Source organism: Ranitomeya variabilis, chromosome 4 (genome assembly GCF_051348905.1).
Source record: "Ranitomeya variabilis isolate aRanVar5 chromosome 4, aRanVar5.hap1, whole genome shotgun sequence".
NCBI lineage: Eukaryota > Metazoa > Chordata > Amphibia > Anura > Dendrobatidae > Ranitomeya > Ranitomeya variabilis.
The window spans coordinates 646,704,803-646,722,050 of NC_135235.1; the positions used below are offsets into that span (position 1 = coordinate 646,704,803).

Below are 17,248 nucleotides of genomic sequence, written 5' to 3' on the forward strand. Positions count from 1 at the left end.
AACTTGGGCAAAATCTCCTCAAACCGTACTCAAGCCGCAGTCTGAACTCCACCAAGCGCATTTTTAATTATCGCTTGAGCCGGGCAAGACGTTATGTGGAGTGCGCCTTTGGTATTTTGACATTAAAATGGCGAATTCTACTAACGTGCATGCAACTGCAACCAGAAAATGTGGACCGTGTTGTGAAGGCATGCATCTGTCTGCATAATTTTGTGGCCAGACATGAACCCCAGGTGGTTGACCCCGATGAATGTGAGTCGAACCTCATGAGCATTGAATCTACTGCTGTTCGGTCTACAGCACAAATAATGAGGATTCGTGACCAATTTGCACAGTGCTTCATACATGAGGGGCATGTTCCATGGCAAGACAGACACGTGTAAAATTTATTTCAAGTCTGAAGCTGTGTCCTGATGTGTTTTTGTTTTTTGGGTTTTTTTTTATTTCCCATATGTCTTGTAAAATATGTCTTGTAAAATGTTACATTACTGTTATGTTGTGTTCACAGTCATACAAGAATCAGATTTTAAACAGTTTACTTAAGTTTCCAAATTTTTATGAAAGAACAGTTGTGAACTTGTTACATATGATATCCCATAGGGATGTAAAAAAACACACACGAAATTGGGTGGGAAAAAAAACAATAAACCAAAGAACGTGAAACACAGTTTGCACCTGGCTGGGGACAGTGAGCTGTACTATAGACTCTGGTATTGCGCGGGTGTATTGTCTGCCCAGGTGTATGATGGACTGCTACTTTGTCTCTGATGTTCAATGCTCGGTTCACACCGGGCTCTATATTGAGGGTTGTAGGCCGGCATGTCTATGCTTCTGGTTGTCGATGGAGCTGGTTCCTGGGGTCCCACAAATTCCTCAAGAAGGTCATTCAGTCTTTGCCGAAACAAAAGGTTTCTGTGTGCCGGGATATTTTGTGCTACAGGAACATAGGACAAAAAAAGTAGCTTCCATTCATTTGCAGAATATACAGACTCGCGAGATTGCAAGTCGGTAATTTCCCGCCTCAGGTCTTTCAGTTCAGTCCGACACATGTCCTCAACCCGCTGAAGTCCATCGACAATAATGGCATCAGCTTCATCTTTTTGTGAAGCTCGCTTGCGTCCACGCACTGATTGCAACCGGGCACTCACACCTGAAGCCACAGTGCTTCTCTCCCCAGATCGTGGCTCGCTGATGACAGAGACGTCTTCAGCGCCCGTCTGCTGACTTGGTTCCAGTGGAGATGGCTCCAGTTCTTCTGCCTGTCTAGGCGCGGCGTTACTGCATATCGTGCTGTAACCCAAAAAAAAAATATATAATTTTGTTTTCATTTTTAAACAATTTTGTCTCGCACACAGACCAATTTGTACTTACGAGCGCTGAGACAATGTTTTTTGAAGAAAGAGCAATTGCTCGTAATGCACATACGGGGTCACCCGTTTTGCACCTGCTCCGCTTGGTACATTTTGACTACTCTGGTAGTCACGGACAAAGCGGTCCCTTATTGATTTCCAGCGGGTATGGACCGCATCCGCTGTAAGTTTGAAAAGAAGGTTTAAAAAAAAATAATATATATATATATATTAGTAGACAGTTCTTATATTGATAGTTTAAAAATTGTGTATAGTTAGTTAAGATAGTTGATATATAGCTAGTAGATAGATAGTTGATAGATAGTAATTATTATAGATGACAGAGAAATAGTTTAGTGTATAGGTAGTTGATAGTTCAGAGATAGATAGTAGACAATTTAACATCACCAATATTTACCAATTTTTGTTTTTGAGGTTGACGACTTCTCCATGTATCGGGGATCGAAGTGAGAGATAATTTGATCCCACAACTTGCGGTTCTTTACTATGTCATGGTGGGAGCTGTCGCTTTGGTCCCATATTGAGGGGTTGGCTTCCACAAGGTTGATCAGTGTCTCGTTGTGAATGGTCAACGGCTCTTTGTCAACCACAATCCTTTTTTGGGGGGGGGCTCGCTGACTTGGACTATGTAAACACAAAACGTTATGTTGAAAGGTTCAATTTCAGTTTATTGGTAGACTAATAGATAGATAGATAGATAGATAGATAGATAGATAGATAGATAGATAGATAGATAGATAGATAGATACATAGATAGATAGATAGATAGATAGATACATAGATAGATACATAGATAGATACATAGATAGATAGATACATAGATAGATAGATACATAGATAGATAGATACATAGATAGATACATAGATAGATACATAGATGGATAGATAGATAGATACATAGATAGATAGATAGATACATAGATAGATACAGCGAGAGAGAGAGAGAGAGAGATAGTGGATAGATAGTTTATAGATATAGCAGACACAAAATGAATAGATAGATTGTAGATAAATATTGGATAGAAAATTTCTAGTTTTATATTTACCACTGGCAGTTGTGGAGACGACAGACGGCGAGGAACCTTCTTCCTCTTGTGTCCTCCGTGTGCCACAACCTATTGTGTATGTAAATGGAAAAAAAAAAATTACATTTCTTTGATCAATAAATTTATGTTTGCAAAACTTAAAAATGTCTGCCATGTACCTTTGTTGGTTTTGCCTGTTTTTTTTTGGGGGGGGCCTAGCAGCCTCGGGCTCCGAAGACTCCTATTTGCAATAGAAACATGATTATACACGTGCTTAGCTTAATACACTGAATTTACACACAAATTTTAGTGGTTTTTTAAAGTGCAAGCCTACCGACTGAGATGAAAAAACCGCAGACACGCTGCTGCTGCTGCTGCTGCTTCCCTCACTATCCGACATCTGCAACAAAGCAATACATTTTTAGTACACACACATCCGTCGTACAATACAGACTCCCATGATGTATACAGAGATATCTACTATATAATTGTCTAGGGTACTTCCGTCTTTCTGTCCTTCTGTCATGGTATTAATTCGCTGATTGGTCTCGGCAGCTGCCTGTCATGGCTGCCGCAACCAATCAGCGACGCGCACAGTCAGAAAAAAAAGGGCCGCCCCGCACTCACTGCCCGGCGCCCCCATACACCCCTCAGCTCACCGCTCACACAGGGTACTGTGACAAACGACGCTGTGCAATATACTACGTGACTGGGTTCTGTATACTACGTCGCTGGGTGCTGTATACTACTTCACTGTGCAATACACTACGTGGCTCTGTGATGTATACTACGTCACTGGGCAATATACTACGTAGCTGGGCAATATACTACCTCACTGGGCAATATACTACATGGCTGGGCAATATACTACGTGGCTGGGCAATATACTACGTGGCTGGGCAATATACTACGTGGACATGCATATTCTAGAATACACGATGCGTTATCGGGACACCATCTAGTATATATATATATATATATATATATATATATACAAATGTACTTACATTTCCGGTGAACTTTTGCAAGACACTTTTTCTCTGGTGTGGAGCAGGCCTCAGGATGTGCTCTGGGGACAGATAATGGCCGAAATCCTGTTTCCTGTCACATGACCACATGGACCTCCCTCAAACGCTATTAAAACGTATGGTTCTTTTTGGAAATTTATCAAGATTTGCGTCTGGCTGCGTTTGCCATAGACATCAATGGCAGAATTAACGCTTCCGTAAGTATTGCGTTAGCTTGTCCAGACCTAAAACCGCTGCAAGCCGCGTTCCAAGGTCCGTCAGAAAAAAACGTTATGTGACTAACGCATGCCAAATTTGGCATGCGTCACGAGGCGTCAGACAATGCAAGTCTATGGGCGCGTTAGTATGTGCGTTATATTGCGTTTTCACTACTTAAAAACGTGTCCGTTAGACGGACTCACCTAGCGCAATGTGAACCTAGCCTAACCAACTCCCTTTATTTGGCTCACTCTCCATTTTGATAGGTCACCAAGACGCCTGTCCTGGATGGCACACTAGCTCACATGCACAGCTAACATTTCAAAGTACGTGATAGGTTCTACTTACACTTTGTCATACACTGAGTGAATACTTTTCCTCTTTGATGTAGATACGTTTAGAATATATTAAAAATAAAGTACAGTGCTTAAAAAATGACAAATAAATGAAATAAGATTTAAACACAAGGGAAAAAAAAACAATCCAAAAACTGGGTTAAATACAGAACTGTCTTACAATTTCAGATCTTTACCCCGAAACAAATATTGTAAAAGTCACAGACAAATGGAGTATTCCCATCTACGTTCAGCTCTAATCCTGCCATCTCCACCGTTCTCATTACACAAGTATACAGCATATTATACTGGTGGATAAAACAAGACTGAGCACAAGACCTTCACAGCCGTCTACACATCATAGGGGAGATCTCATGACACCTTCTCTCCATCTACCTGATGATCCTGAGGAACATTGGGATTTTCTTGTTTACAGTCCTGTGGCAAAAGAGGCCGGGGACATCTCTCTGGTGTTGTCCTCTTACTGGATAGGACTGGAGGAAACACATACAGGGACTGAATTTATTTTTTACATACAGATAATTATAGGCCGAGTGTATTTAGTCCTGTCTATTACCTGGTGATGTGAAGGGCTGAAGAACCTCCATCATGATGCTCTTGTACAGATCTTTGTGTCCTTCTAAATATTCCCACTCCTCCATGGAGAAATAGACTGTGACATCCTGACACCTTATAGGAACCTGACAAATACAATAATTCCATTATTCCCCTGATTCCTTCAAAAAGTTACTGTATAATGTCCCAGCATTTCCAGCAGTGTTACCTCTCCAGTCAGCAACTCAATTATCTTGTAGGCGAGTTCTAGGATCTTCTGGTCATTGATGTCCTCATGTATCAGGGCGTGCGGTGGAGGCCCAGTGGTTCGGCTCAGGGGTCTTCCCCATCCCTCAGACACAGAGGCCTGACACCTCTCACTAGAGGTCTTCTTCACTACTGTGTAATCCTGGTTATGGAGAGACACATTAATAAACCTCACTACAGACATTCCCAGAGTCCTCACTTCTCCAGTTCTGTCCATCTGTTATTCCCATAGATAAGTATAATACAATGTGACGTCATCAGAATCTCTCACCTCTCCAGTAAGCCGGAAGAGGATCTCTAGGGTGAGGTGTAATATCCTCTCTGCCATCTTTTCCTTGTCTATATCCATCCTTGATGGGTCAATCAGGAAAACTCTCTTCTATAAAAAGATCCCCACTGAGAGGATCCGATATTGTGGGGCCCTGAATGAGAAGATGAGCCAATGTGACATCATAAAGATCCCATGTAATAACACAATTAACACCCACTTTTTGCACTCGTGACTTAGATGTGATTGTAAAGGAGGACTTCGCTTCTCCCAATCACTTGTCCATACAACTACCACAATAGGATAAAAATGAGTTAAGCGTCCCCCACAGTCTTCTCACACATTCGCTTTCATATTAACCTGTGTTGTCTTCGATTTTAATCTGTAGTTGCTAAAAATTTTGCTTTGTACAGACCAGATTAATTTTGGTTTGATCTAATGTTATGATCGATAAGAGAGCACTTACATTTATACACTATGAGATGAATTATGTGGATGCATTAGGAATTTTTTTGAATTGTTGAGTAATTCTGGTATATCTTTTGGTGTTATAATCGTGGTTACTGTCACCTTAACCATGGCTGAACAGGGCCAGAAGGGTCAGCCATCAGTGAGCGGGGATACCATTTGTACAGATATGCGGTGAAATAATTGTCTAATATACTTTATATACTAATTGTTCCCTTTGGTCTATGAACTTAAGGGATCGTGGGGGATAATTAATATAACTATTACTATTTTATTATTTTATAGTAGTCAGTTTTTTTCTTTACATCTACTATACCTATATATTTGAGGCCACACACACACAACAAGCCGTTTTTTCCTTGGATTCTTCAGCTGAATATGTTTCCCATAGACTCATCTTCCATAACGGTAATTCATGTCCCATTTACCGACACTGGGATCAGCATTAGCAATACTGCAGGAGATATTCATTACACGTGACATGAGAAATAACTACCGTATTTTTCGCTTTATAAGATGCACCCCCAAATTTGGAGAAAAGAGAAAAAAATATTTTTTTTGTTAAATGGGGGTCTGTCTTATAATGCCAGTGTCTGTCTTACAAATCATATATACGGTATGTCCCTCATCCTGGTATCTATATAACCCCCATCCATGTGCTGGCACATGGCCCCCCTGTGTTGCTGGCAGGCACATGGCTCCCCCGCGCTGCTGGCAGGCACATGGCCCCCCCAGTCACTATATGCCCCCCTGTGCTGCTGGCAGGAACCTGGCCCCCATGGTCAGGGCTGCCACTAGAAATTTCGGGGCCCCATACTGGCAACATTTTCGGGGCCCCCTTGAGACTCCGCCCAGGTTCCACCCCAGCCCCGCCTCCACGCTCCACCCCTCGAACTGTCCACAGTCCCACCGCTCTCTCTTGGAAAAACTCCACTTCTCACCAATCACACATTGAGGGTACGTGTCCACCTTCAGGATGGCCAGCGGTTGCTGCGTCGGAGCGGCAAACCCGCTCAGCGCGGCAAACCCGCTCGGCGCTAAGCCCCTCCCCCTACTGTGACGCGATGATGCCGGATGTGTTAATTGCACACATCCGGGATCATCGCACCCCACACATAGGGCCCTGTGTTATAGCTTGCGGCGGCGCAGCTGCCGCAAGGAACACGGACATGCTGCGATCTTAAAAGAAGCGCCGCATGTCCGGAGTCGCAGGGCCGCCGGGTGCGTGTTACCACGCATAGTGGAGACGGGATTTCATAAAATCCCCTCCACTATGCTGGAACATCTGAACGCTGCGTGTTTGACGCTGTGGCCCCACGCACCGTCAAACACGCAGCGTTTACTTAACGTGGACACATACCCTAACAGTTCCCATCACCAGATCACACATACAGCCGGCAGCTTTTGTTTTGGCCAAAAGATTTTGTAAGCCGCCACCATAACACGGTAGACTCTTTTGGTGAGGCCCTACTCTGCTGTAACCTATTAAATATTTGTTAAAATATGCAAAACAATTTAGGTATATTTTTATTTATTTTTCAATTTTTAAAATGACCAATAATATCACATAAAAAACAAATACCGCTACACCATGACCAGATGACATATTACCACCAGTGATCGAATAATATCACATACAAAGAACTAATACCGCTACACCATGACCAGACCGCATATTACCACCACAGTGATCGAATAATATCACATACAAAGAACAAATACCGCTACACCATGACCAGACCGCATATTACCACCACAGTGATCGAATAATATCACATACAAGGGACAAATACCGCAACACCATGTCCAGACCACATATTACCACCACATAGTGACTGAATACTACAATTCTGATCAGTAATAAAAAAAAAAGCACCACACTATCACCATAAGGCCGGAGACACACTGGTGCGAGATATGGACGAGTCTCGCTGGTTAAAAGCAAGCTGTGGCACCGGCACTCCGGAGCGGAGCGTGCAGCTCCATGTATTGCTATGCAGCTGCACGCTCCGCTCCGGAGTGCAGGTGCCACAGCTTGCTTTTAACCAGCGAGACTCGGCCGTATCTCGCACCAGTGTGACCCCGGCCTAAGTGCCATTATACACAGGAGAGCTGTACTTAGTATGCAGTGTCTGTGTACAGATAATACAGTGATCACTAGTGAAATTATACACAGGAGCTCTGTATATAGTATACAGTGTATAGTGTCAGTGTACAGGTAACACTGACTTACCAGTGACGTCTCTAGGTGAAGTCCTTCATCTTTCATCCAGCACAGACCGCCATCATGTCTTCCAGCCAGGACTCGTCTCTGCAGGAAATAACAGAGTTATCTTGAGCTCCGCTTGTAGAACACATTACTTAATTTTTCCCAACTTCTACATTACACCGCATAAAGAAAAAGAGGCGACATAGTGTCACTCTACACAGTAACAGGACCGCCCCCTCATTTAAAACAGTGTCCTCAAAAAATAAATACATCACTGCAGTAATAATATCCCTTAATTAGTCCCTATGGTAATAATATTCCCCATCCTGGCCCCGTGTGTCTCATTCCTGGCGTCAGCCATATGTTCTCCCATCCTGCCCTCATGAGTATCCATCCTGCCCCATATGACCTCCCCATCCTGCCCCATCTGTCTCCATCATATCCATCCTGCCCCATGATCCTGCACGATCTGTCTCCAATCATGCCCCCATGTCTTTCGTTATACCCCATATCTCCATTCTGCCCGTGTCCAGCATCATTCATAGCCCCCGTGTCCAGCATCATTCATAGCCCCCGTGTCCAGCATCATTCATAGCCCCCGTGTCCAGCATCATTCATAGCCCCCGTGTCCAGCATCATTCATAGCCCCCGTGTCCAGCATCATTCATAGCCCCCGTGTCCAGCATCATTCATAGCCCCCGTGTCCAGCATCATTCATAGCCCCCGTGTCCAGCATCATTCATAGCCCCCGTGTCCAGCATCATTCATAGCCCCCGTGTCCAGCATCATTCATAGCCCCCGTGTCCAGCATCATTCATAGCCCCCGTGTCCAGCATCATTCATAGCCCCCGTGTCCAGCATCTCTGCCCCCGTGTCCAGCATCATTCATAGCCCCCGTGTCCAGCATCTCTGCCCCCGTGTCCAGCATCTCTGCCCCCGTGTCCAGCATCTCTGCCCCCGTGTCCAGCATCTCTGCCCCCGTGTCCAGCATCTCTGCCCCCGTGTCCAGCATCTCTGCCCCCGTGTCCAGCATCTCTGCCCCCGTGTCCAGCATCTCTGCCCCCGTGTCCAGCATCTCTGCCCCCGTGTCCAGCATCTCTGCCCCCGTGTCCAGCATCTCTGCCCCCGTGTCCAGCATCTCTGCCCCCGTGTCCAGCATCTCTGCCCCCGTGTCCAGCATCTCTGCCCCCGTGTCCAGCATCTCTGCCCCCGTGTCCAGCATCTCTGCCCCCGTGTCCAGCATCTCTGCCCCCGTGTCCAGCATCTCTGCCCCCGTGTCCAGCATCTCTGCCCCCGTGTCCAGCATCTCTGCCCCCGTGTCCAGCATCTCTGCCCCCGTGTCCAGCAGGGACGCAAGGATACGGACGCAAGGATACTTTATATGTGTACCACCTCCACCTGTGCCTTGTTGGAATGTGCAGCAAACAAACCCCCCCCTCATTGAATCCATGCAGGCAGCAAACCAACCCCCCCCGGGCCCTGTTTGAATCCATGCAGGCAGGCAGCAAACAAACCTCCCCACCCCCGGGCCCTGTTTGAATCCGACCCCCCCCCCCCCGTGCAGGCAGGCAGCAAATAGACCCCCCCAAACAGGGCCCGGGGTGGGGGGGGGTTTATTTGCTGCCTGCCTCAGCCTGCACCACGGGTCGGATTCAAACAGGGCCCGGGGGTGAGGGCCCGGGGGTGAGGGCCCGGGGGTGAGGGCCCGGGGGTGTTTATTTGCTGCCTGCCTGCACGGGGGGTCTGATTCAAACAGGGCCCGGGGGTGGGGGCCCGGGGGGGTTTATTTGCTGCCTGCCTGCACGGGGGGTCTGATTCAAACAGGGCCCGGGGGTGGGGGCCCGGGGGGGTTTATTTGCTGCCTGCCTGCACGGGGGGTCTGCTTCAAACAGGGCCCGGGGGTGGGGGCCCGGGGGGGTTTATTTGCTGCCTGCCTGCATGGAGGGTCTGATTCAAACAGGGCTTGGGGGTGGGGGCCCGGGGGGGGGGTTTATTTGCTGCCTGCCTGCATGGAGGGTCTGATTCAAACAGGGCTTGGGGGTGGGGGCCCCCCGGGCCCTGTTTGAATCAGACCCCCGTGCAGGCAGGCAGCAAATAAACCCCCCCCCCGGGCCCTCACCCCCGGGCCCTCACCCCCGGGCCCTGTTTGCATCCGGAGTCCGGACGGACGGTACTAACCCTGCTCGCCCGCCGCCGGCTCCACTCGTCTGGTCCGGTCTGCAGAGCAGCTCCAGCATCCTGCACGTCCTCGGTCCTCTCATCGTGCGGTGGTCCCCTGCTGCCGCCGGCCTGCCTCTTCTGCTCCGCCGTCTGCTCCACCGCCGTCCGCAGCAGGCACGTGGCACACCGCACGCTGCTCTGCTCTGGTATGAGGAAGTGGAGCAGGGCAGCGTGTGACGTCACACGCCCATGATGCACCGGGCCCCTTAAAGCTACAGCGCTCATTTAGCCTGCATTTACACACGCCAGACGCGGAGACGCCAGCCCACAGGTAGTTAATCGGCTCAATAGCAGCGCAGCAGCTGCAGCAGCATGAATAAAATGTCAGAGGGGGCCCGAGCAGAGCGCGGACCGGGTTGTCAGCGTGCTCGGGCGGCGGGCCCCCCTTTTTGCTCCTCATCTCCGGGCCCCATACAGCAGTGATGCCTGTCATGCCCTGATGGCGGCCCTGCCCATGGTCACTATATGCCCCCCTGTGCTGCTGGCAGGCACATGATAAAATAACAAACACTTAACTCACCTTCCGATGATGGCTCCGTGCTCCCAGCTTCTCGGTTGCGCTTCCTGTTTCTCGGGCATCGGATCATGCGACCTAGACATCACTGTGCTGTGCCGATCACATGTTGGCACAGACACAGGAAGAGCCATGGGGCCGGGGGGGGGTCCATATCCATGATTGGAGGGGGGGAGAGTGCAGGCACATGCAATATGCGCTGCTCCCCTGTCAACCAACTCGGCGCGGCTTCAGCAACAAGGTGATGAACAGCGGGTGCAGTGAATATTACATGAGGCTACTGAGAAGGAGCACGTGACCCCCCCGCTGTCCCTGCAGCCCGCAGCCAGCCCACTCCAGCCCCTCGACACCACTCCAGAGCTGCCCCCCTTCCTTTACAGCACAGCACACAGATTCGGATTATAAGACGCAACCCCCTCTTTCCCCCAAGATTTGGGGAACAAAAGTGCGTCTTATAATCCGAAAAATACAGTACTTCCTAATGAGGACAACATCTTCATTTTTACTACGGATCTATAACATATTTGGTCAGAGTCCGTCAATGACTACATTACCACCAACCAGCTTACAGTGGTGTGAGAAACTGTTAGCCCCCTTCCTGATTTCCTATTCTTTTGCATGTTTGTCACACTTAATCACACAGATCACCAAACAAATTTAAATATCATACAAAGATAACACAAAATGCCGTTTTTGAATTAAGGTATTTCTTATTAAGGGAAAAAGAAATCCAAACCTACAGGGGCCTGTGTGAAAAAGTGACTGCCCCAAAACCTTATAACTAAATAAGCCACCCTTAGCAGCAACAACTGCAATGAAGCTTTGAGATAACTGGCAATGAGTCTTTTACAATGCTCAGGAGGAATGTTAGCCCACTCATCTTTGCAAAATTGCTGTAATTCAGCCACATTGGAGGGTTTCCAAGCATGAATCACCTTTAAGGTCATGCCACATCATTTCAATCGGATTAAGGTGAGGACTTTGACTAGACCACTCATAAGTATTAATTTTGTTTTTCTTAAGCCATTCAGAGGTGGACTTGCTGGTGTGTTCTGGATCATTATCCTGCTGCATAACCCAAGTGCGCTTCAGCTTGAGGTCACGAACAGATGGAAGGACATTCTCCTTCAAGATTTTTTGGTAGACAGCAGAAGTCATGGTTCCAATTACCAAAACAAGTCTTTCAGGTCCTGAAGCAGCAAAACAGCCATAGACTGTCACACTACCATTACCATATTTTACTGCTTTTTTGGTGTTCCTTTTCTGAAATTTTGTGTTACAACTACACCAGATGTATTAGGATATACACCTTCCAAAAAGTTCTACTTTTGTCTCGTCAGTCCACAGAGAATTCTCCCAAAAGTTTTGGGGATCATCAAGATAATTTCTGTCAAAACTGATATGAGCCTTTATGTTCTTACTGCTCAGCAGTGGTTTTCATCTTGGAACTCTGCCATGCAGGCAATTTTTCCCAGTCTCTTTCTATGGTGGAGTCATGAACACTGACCTTAACTGAGGCAAGTGAGGCCTGCAGTCCTTTGGATGTTGTTGTGGAGTCTTTTGTGACCTCTTGGATGAGTCAAAAGGGAGAATAGAGGAGGCTCGCTCCTGGTGTAATACCCGGTGATCAAATGGAGGAAATTGAGAACAAAGTACACTAACCTGATGTGGTTATGCTGCTGGCATAACCACGTTTGTAGGGCCTGTGGTGCTTAGCGTGCACCATTCGCCATCCCCGCTTCCTTGTTCGGGGGTTGACTGGTCATGTGGAATGACATGTGATGCTGATGTCACCGCAGGTCCTACGTCTTAGGCTGCCGTCACACTAGCAGTATTTGGTCAGTATTTTACACCAGTGTTTGTAAGCCAAAACCAGGAGTGGAACAAATAGAGGAAAAGTATAACAGAAACATATGCACCACTTCGGCATTTATCACCCACTCCTGGTTTTGGCTTACAGATACTGATGTAAAATACTGACCAAATACTGCTAGTGTGACGGCAGCCTTACAGGTTCTACAGGATGATAGATGGTCTGCTGGGACCGTGCTGCACCCAGCCGCTCACTCAGAAGGGGTGTAAATTGCAAGGAAGGAAAAGTGCGGCTGATTAGTGCGCTCAGACCAAGACAGACACTTATTATACAGCTCTGGCGAAAATTAAGAGACCACTGCAAAATTTTCAGTTTGTCTGATTTTTCTCTTTATAGGTATATTTTGGAGTAAAATGTAAATTGTTGCTTTATTCTATAAACTACTGACAACATGTCTCCGAAGTTCCAAGCAATAAATTTTGTATTTATTTTCTGAAAATTAGAAATGGTCAAAATAACAAAAAAATGCATTGCTTGCAGACCTCAAATAATGCAAAAAACCAAGTTCATAGTCATCTAGAAACAACAATACTAATGTTTTAATGTTGCAAAAAAAGGAAAATCCGAACTCCTAAATCAAACTATCACTCCTAGTGAAATAAAATTAGCTATTCAGCAACTGAAAATGAATAAAAAACCGGGTCCCGACGGATTTACGGCCCTCTACTATAAAAAATATGCTTCGGTACTAATCCCTCACCTCACCAACTATTTTAACTCTTTATGGGATGGTAACAAACCAGGGGGAGCCTCTTTAATGGCTGCAATATCCATGATACCAAAACCTAGTTCTGATCACTTACTCTGGTCTAATTATAGGCCAATATCCCTTATTAACATAGACCTTAAAATACTGGCTAAAATTCTATCTCAGCGTTTAAACTCAGGCCTAGGAACTCTAATACATAGAGATCAGGTAGGCTTTGTCCCTTGTAGACAGGCCTCAGACAATATACGAAGGGTCTCCCACCTGCTGCATCACTGCAAACAGCGCAACATACCAAGCATGTTACTGTCGCTGGATATTAAAAAAGCCTTTGACTGTTTCTTGGCCTTATCTGTTTGCGGTCCTGCGGAAGTGGAAGATCCCTGACTACTTTCTCTCATGGATTCATGCTCTTTACAGTTCCCCATCGGCTTATGTACGCTATAATGGCTTCTCCTCTGTGCTTTTCCCCATTAGTAGAGGCACTCGACAAGGATGTCCCCTATCACCCTTATTATTCCTTTTGGCATTCAAACCCTTAGCTATCCATCTTCGACTCAATTCAAATATATAGGGAGTAAATATAGCATCAGTATCCCATAAACTCTTTTTGTTTGCAGATGACATGTGACTTCTCCTAACAACACCCCAGACATCCTTGCCGGCCCTACTTCAAACTCTTAGTAATTTTGAATATATATCTGGTTTACAGGTCAATCCTTCTAAATCTTATGCCATGAATATATCCCTCCCTTCACCTACTGTCTCACAGCTCCAACACGACTGTCCGTTTCAATGGGCCAATAACCACTTGGACTATCTAGGAGTGAAACTAACTGCCAATTTAGACTCCCTTTATGCAGCCAATTACCCCCACATGCTCCGTAAACTTCGTTTACTACTCCAGTCATGGGAGAAGTTGCACCTCTCCTGGCTCGGCCGCGTACGTGCATTGAAGATGACTATCCTCCCCAAATTACTTTATTTATTTCGAGTTTTGCCAGTCCCTGTCCCTTCACACTACCTCAAAATAGCCCAACGACTAGTTGATACTTTTGTTTGGAGGGGTGGCCTTCCTAGGGTTAATAGAGCTACCCTCTATCGCTATCGCTTGAAAGGAGGTTTAGGGGTTCCCAACCTTTCTAAATATTATCAAGCAGCCCAACTAGGTCAATTGACCCTATATCATGCCTACTCTGAACCTTCTCTGTGGCTTTCTCTAGAGGCCCCTGAATTTCACTCGGGTACCCTCGATACAATAGTATGGATTCTCCCAGCTCAGCGTAGACACGTCTCAAATCCCATTTTAGCTCAATCTCTTAAGATTTGAGATTCGTTTAAATATTCCTCGCAGCTAATCTCACCATTCTTGCCTCTCGCCCCCCTTTGGGGCAATATCCAGTTCCTCCCAAGCATGGAGTCCCTTAGGAACTTTCATTTATGGGTCGCTGCAGGGATAACCAGAATCCATCACCTTTTTAACGTGGATGGGATTATTCCTTTTTCAGTCCTGAGTGAAAGATACCATCTCCCCCGTGGAGAGGTATTTTGTTACTTGCAACGTAAAAATTTTGTCAATTCATTACTAAAAACTCTACCCCTCCTTATTCCTTCACTCCCTTTGAACAAAGATGCCACCAAAATCCACACGCTCCAGGCATTATATCTCTCCTTACTCTCATATCAATTCCTCCTCTCATAGGCGCTGTTTGAACTACATTTCTCGCTGAGAGTCTGACATTGGTTCCACTTTGACCGATTCAGAATGGTCTCAAATCTGGTCCTACTCTACTGGAGGAATATTAAATACTCTCATGCTAGAAATGAATTATAAGGTGTTGACCAGGTGGTACCTGACCCCAGCCAGAGTGGCTAAAGCAGTCGCCAACTGTTCTCCAAATTGCTTTAGAGGATGTAATTCCACAAGTGATATGTTCCATATCTGGTGGCTATGCCCGATTGTACGCAGATTTTGGATTAGAATATACCACCTGATCTTCTCTATAACAAATATCAATCTTACAAAAAAAACCTAAACACGCTCAAGCCCTCATCACATTTATATTCCTGGCAGCCAAACAAACCATAGCTTCGGCTTGGAAAAAACAAATCTAGAATTATCTGCAGTTAAAACACGCCTTTCTTGGTACATGATAAACGAAAAATTATCTGCCATACTTACACACAAAGTTGGCAAGTTTGAGAAAATTTGGCTTGCCTGGGTGGAGTATGCCAACCACACCCCCTTTGCCACACCAGTATTTCATCTGACCAACCCTGACCCTGATTGAATCATTTAACCGGAATCGAACACACTATAACCCTCTTCTCGGGTTCCCCCCCTCCCCTGCCTTTTACCCTGTTGTTTGTTCGTTTGTTTGTTTGTTAACTGCTTATATGTCCTCTTAAACATATTGTAAAAATATGTTTGTATTGAGGTTTTTTCTTCACAGTATGTGCAAAATTCAATAAAAATCTATTGTTTTTTTTTTTTTTTTTTTAAAAAAGGAAAATCCAGCTTCCAAAAAATTTCCAAATTTATTGTGAATAAAACATTAAGTCCAGTAGGATGAATTCACATGATAATGAGTAACAGATTACGTGTTTCGAACAACAGCTTGTTCTTTCTCAAAGGCTTTGAGAAAGAACAAGCTGTTGTTCGAAACGTGTAATCTGTTATTCATTATCATGTGAATTCATTCTACTGGACATAATGTTTTATTCACAATAAATTTGGAATTTTTTTGGAAGCTGGATTTTCCTTTTTTTTTTGCTACATTTGTTCCACGTGATGACTACATAATATCCGTGCTTCCCCACAACACATGCCTAACAGGTGAGCTTGTTTTCCTATTTCTGTGTATCTACTAATGTTTTAACTCAGGAAGAGTTCAGAAATCAATATTTTGTGGAATAACCATTATTTTGAATCACAGCTTTCATGCGTCTTGGCATGCTTTCCACCAGTCTTTCACACTCCTTTGGGGTGACCTTATGCCACTCCTGGTACAAAAATTTAAGTAGTTCTTTGTTTGATGACTTGTGACTATCCATCTTCCTCTTGATTACATTCCAGAGGTTTTCAAAGGGGTTCAGGTCTGGAGATTGGGCTGGTCATGACATTTGATGTGGTGTTCCTTCATCCACACCTTGATTGACCTAGCTGTATGGCATGTCGCATTGTACTGCTGGAAAAACCAGTCCTCAGAGTTGGGAAACATTGCCTGAGCAGAAGGAAACAACTGTTTTCCCGGGATAACCTTGTATGCGGCTTCATTCATACGTTATTCGCAAAGATTAACCTGCCCAATTCCAGCCTTGCTGAAGCATCCCCAGATCATCACCGATCCTCCACCAAATTTCACAGTGGGTGCAAAACACTGTGACTTGTATGCCTCTCCAGGTCTCCATCTAACCATTAGACGACCAGGTGTTGGGCAGAGCTGAAAATTAGACTCATCAGAGAAGATTACCTTACTCCAGTCCTCTATGTCCAATCCTTATGGTCTTTGGCAAACTTCAACCTGGCTCTCCTTTTAGGCCGGGATCACACATGCGAGAAATACGTCCGAGTCTCGCATGGTAATACCCGGGATTGCCGCCGTCACTCAGGAGCGGAGAGAGCGGCCGCATAGCAATACATGCAGCCGCACGCTCCGCTCCAGAGAGACGGTGGCAATGACGGGTATTACCATGCGAGACTCAGACGTATTTCTCGCATGTGTGATCCCGGCCTTATTCTCATTGATGAAAGGCTTTTTTCTAGCGATACATGACTTGAGTCCTGCCTCTAGGAGCCTGTTACGAACTGTTCTTGTCGTGCACTTCACCCCAGCTGCCATTTGCCATTCCTTTTGTAGGTCACTTGATGTCATTCTGTGGTTGCTGAGTGACATTCTAATAAGATGACGGTCATCCCGGTCAGTAGAGAGTCGTTTTTGCCCTCTGCTGGTCTGTAGCTTTGTTGTCCCCAATGTCTGCTGCTTGACCTTGTTGTAATGGACTGCCATCTTAGAAATTTTAAGGATGGAGGCAACATAACGTTTACTGTGTCCCTCTGCTAGTAAAGCCAGAATTGAGCCCTTCTTTTCCTCACTCAAGACGTTTCTTTTCAACTCCTTTGGCATGGTTAAAAGATTTGGTTCAGGTGATCACCTATTCAGAAGCACATTAAGTATAATGAGGTGTACTCTGGTTGGAATTTAACGGACA

At 45.7% G+C, this 17,248-nt stretch overlaps 3 protein-coding genes across 3 annotated transcripts in view; all 3 read right to left on the reverse strand.

Annotated features, from left to right (window-relative positions):
• Positions 1 to 17,248, reverse strand: part of LOC143767347 (uncharacterized) — a 294,161-nt gene that overhangs the window by 212,474 nt on the left and 64,439 nt on the right. The gene's annotated exons all lie outside the window — the stretch shown is intronic.
• LOC143767353 (uncharacterized) overlaps positions 1 to 17,248 on the reverse strand; it is a 40,133-nt gene that overhangs the window by 19,440 nt on the left and 3,445 nt on the right. Inside the window, exons 2-5 of the mRNA XM_077255610.1 lie at positions 5,050 to 5,200; positions 4,741 to 4,920; positions 4,534 to 4,657; positions 4,353 to 4,450 (exon numbers count right to left, since the gene is read on the reverse strand). Coding sequence (XP_077111725.1) covers positions 4,353 to 4,450; positions 4,534 to 4,657; positions 4,741 to 4,920; positions 5,050 to 5,127 — 480 coding nt within the window. The 5' untranslated portion in view covers positions 5,128 to 5,200. The remainder of the gene's footprint in view (positions 1 to 4,352; positions 4,451 to 4,533; positions 4,658 to 4,740; positions 4,921 to 5,049; positions 5,201 to 17,248) is intronic.
• LOC143767411 (uncharacterized) lies at positions 446 to 2,602 on the reverse strand. The gene is made up of 5 exons (XM_077255743.1): positions 2,575 to 2,602; positions 2,417 to 2,485; positions 1,768 to 1,994; positions 1,372 to 1,531; positions 446 to 1,290 (listed from the first exon to the last, which is right to left on the reverse strand). The coding sequence occupies exons 3-5, from the start codon at positions 1,799 to 1,801 to the stop codon at positions 699 to 701; spliced, it is 786 nt and encodes a 261-aa protein (XP_077111858.1). The 5' UTR covers positions 1,802 to 1,994; positions 2,417 to 2,485; positions 2,575 to 2,602; the 3' UTR covers positions 446 to 698.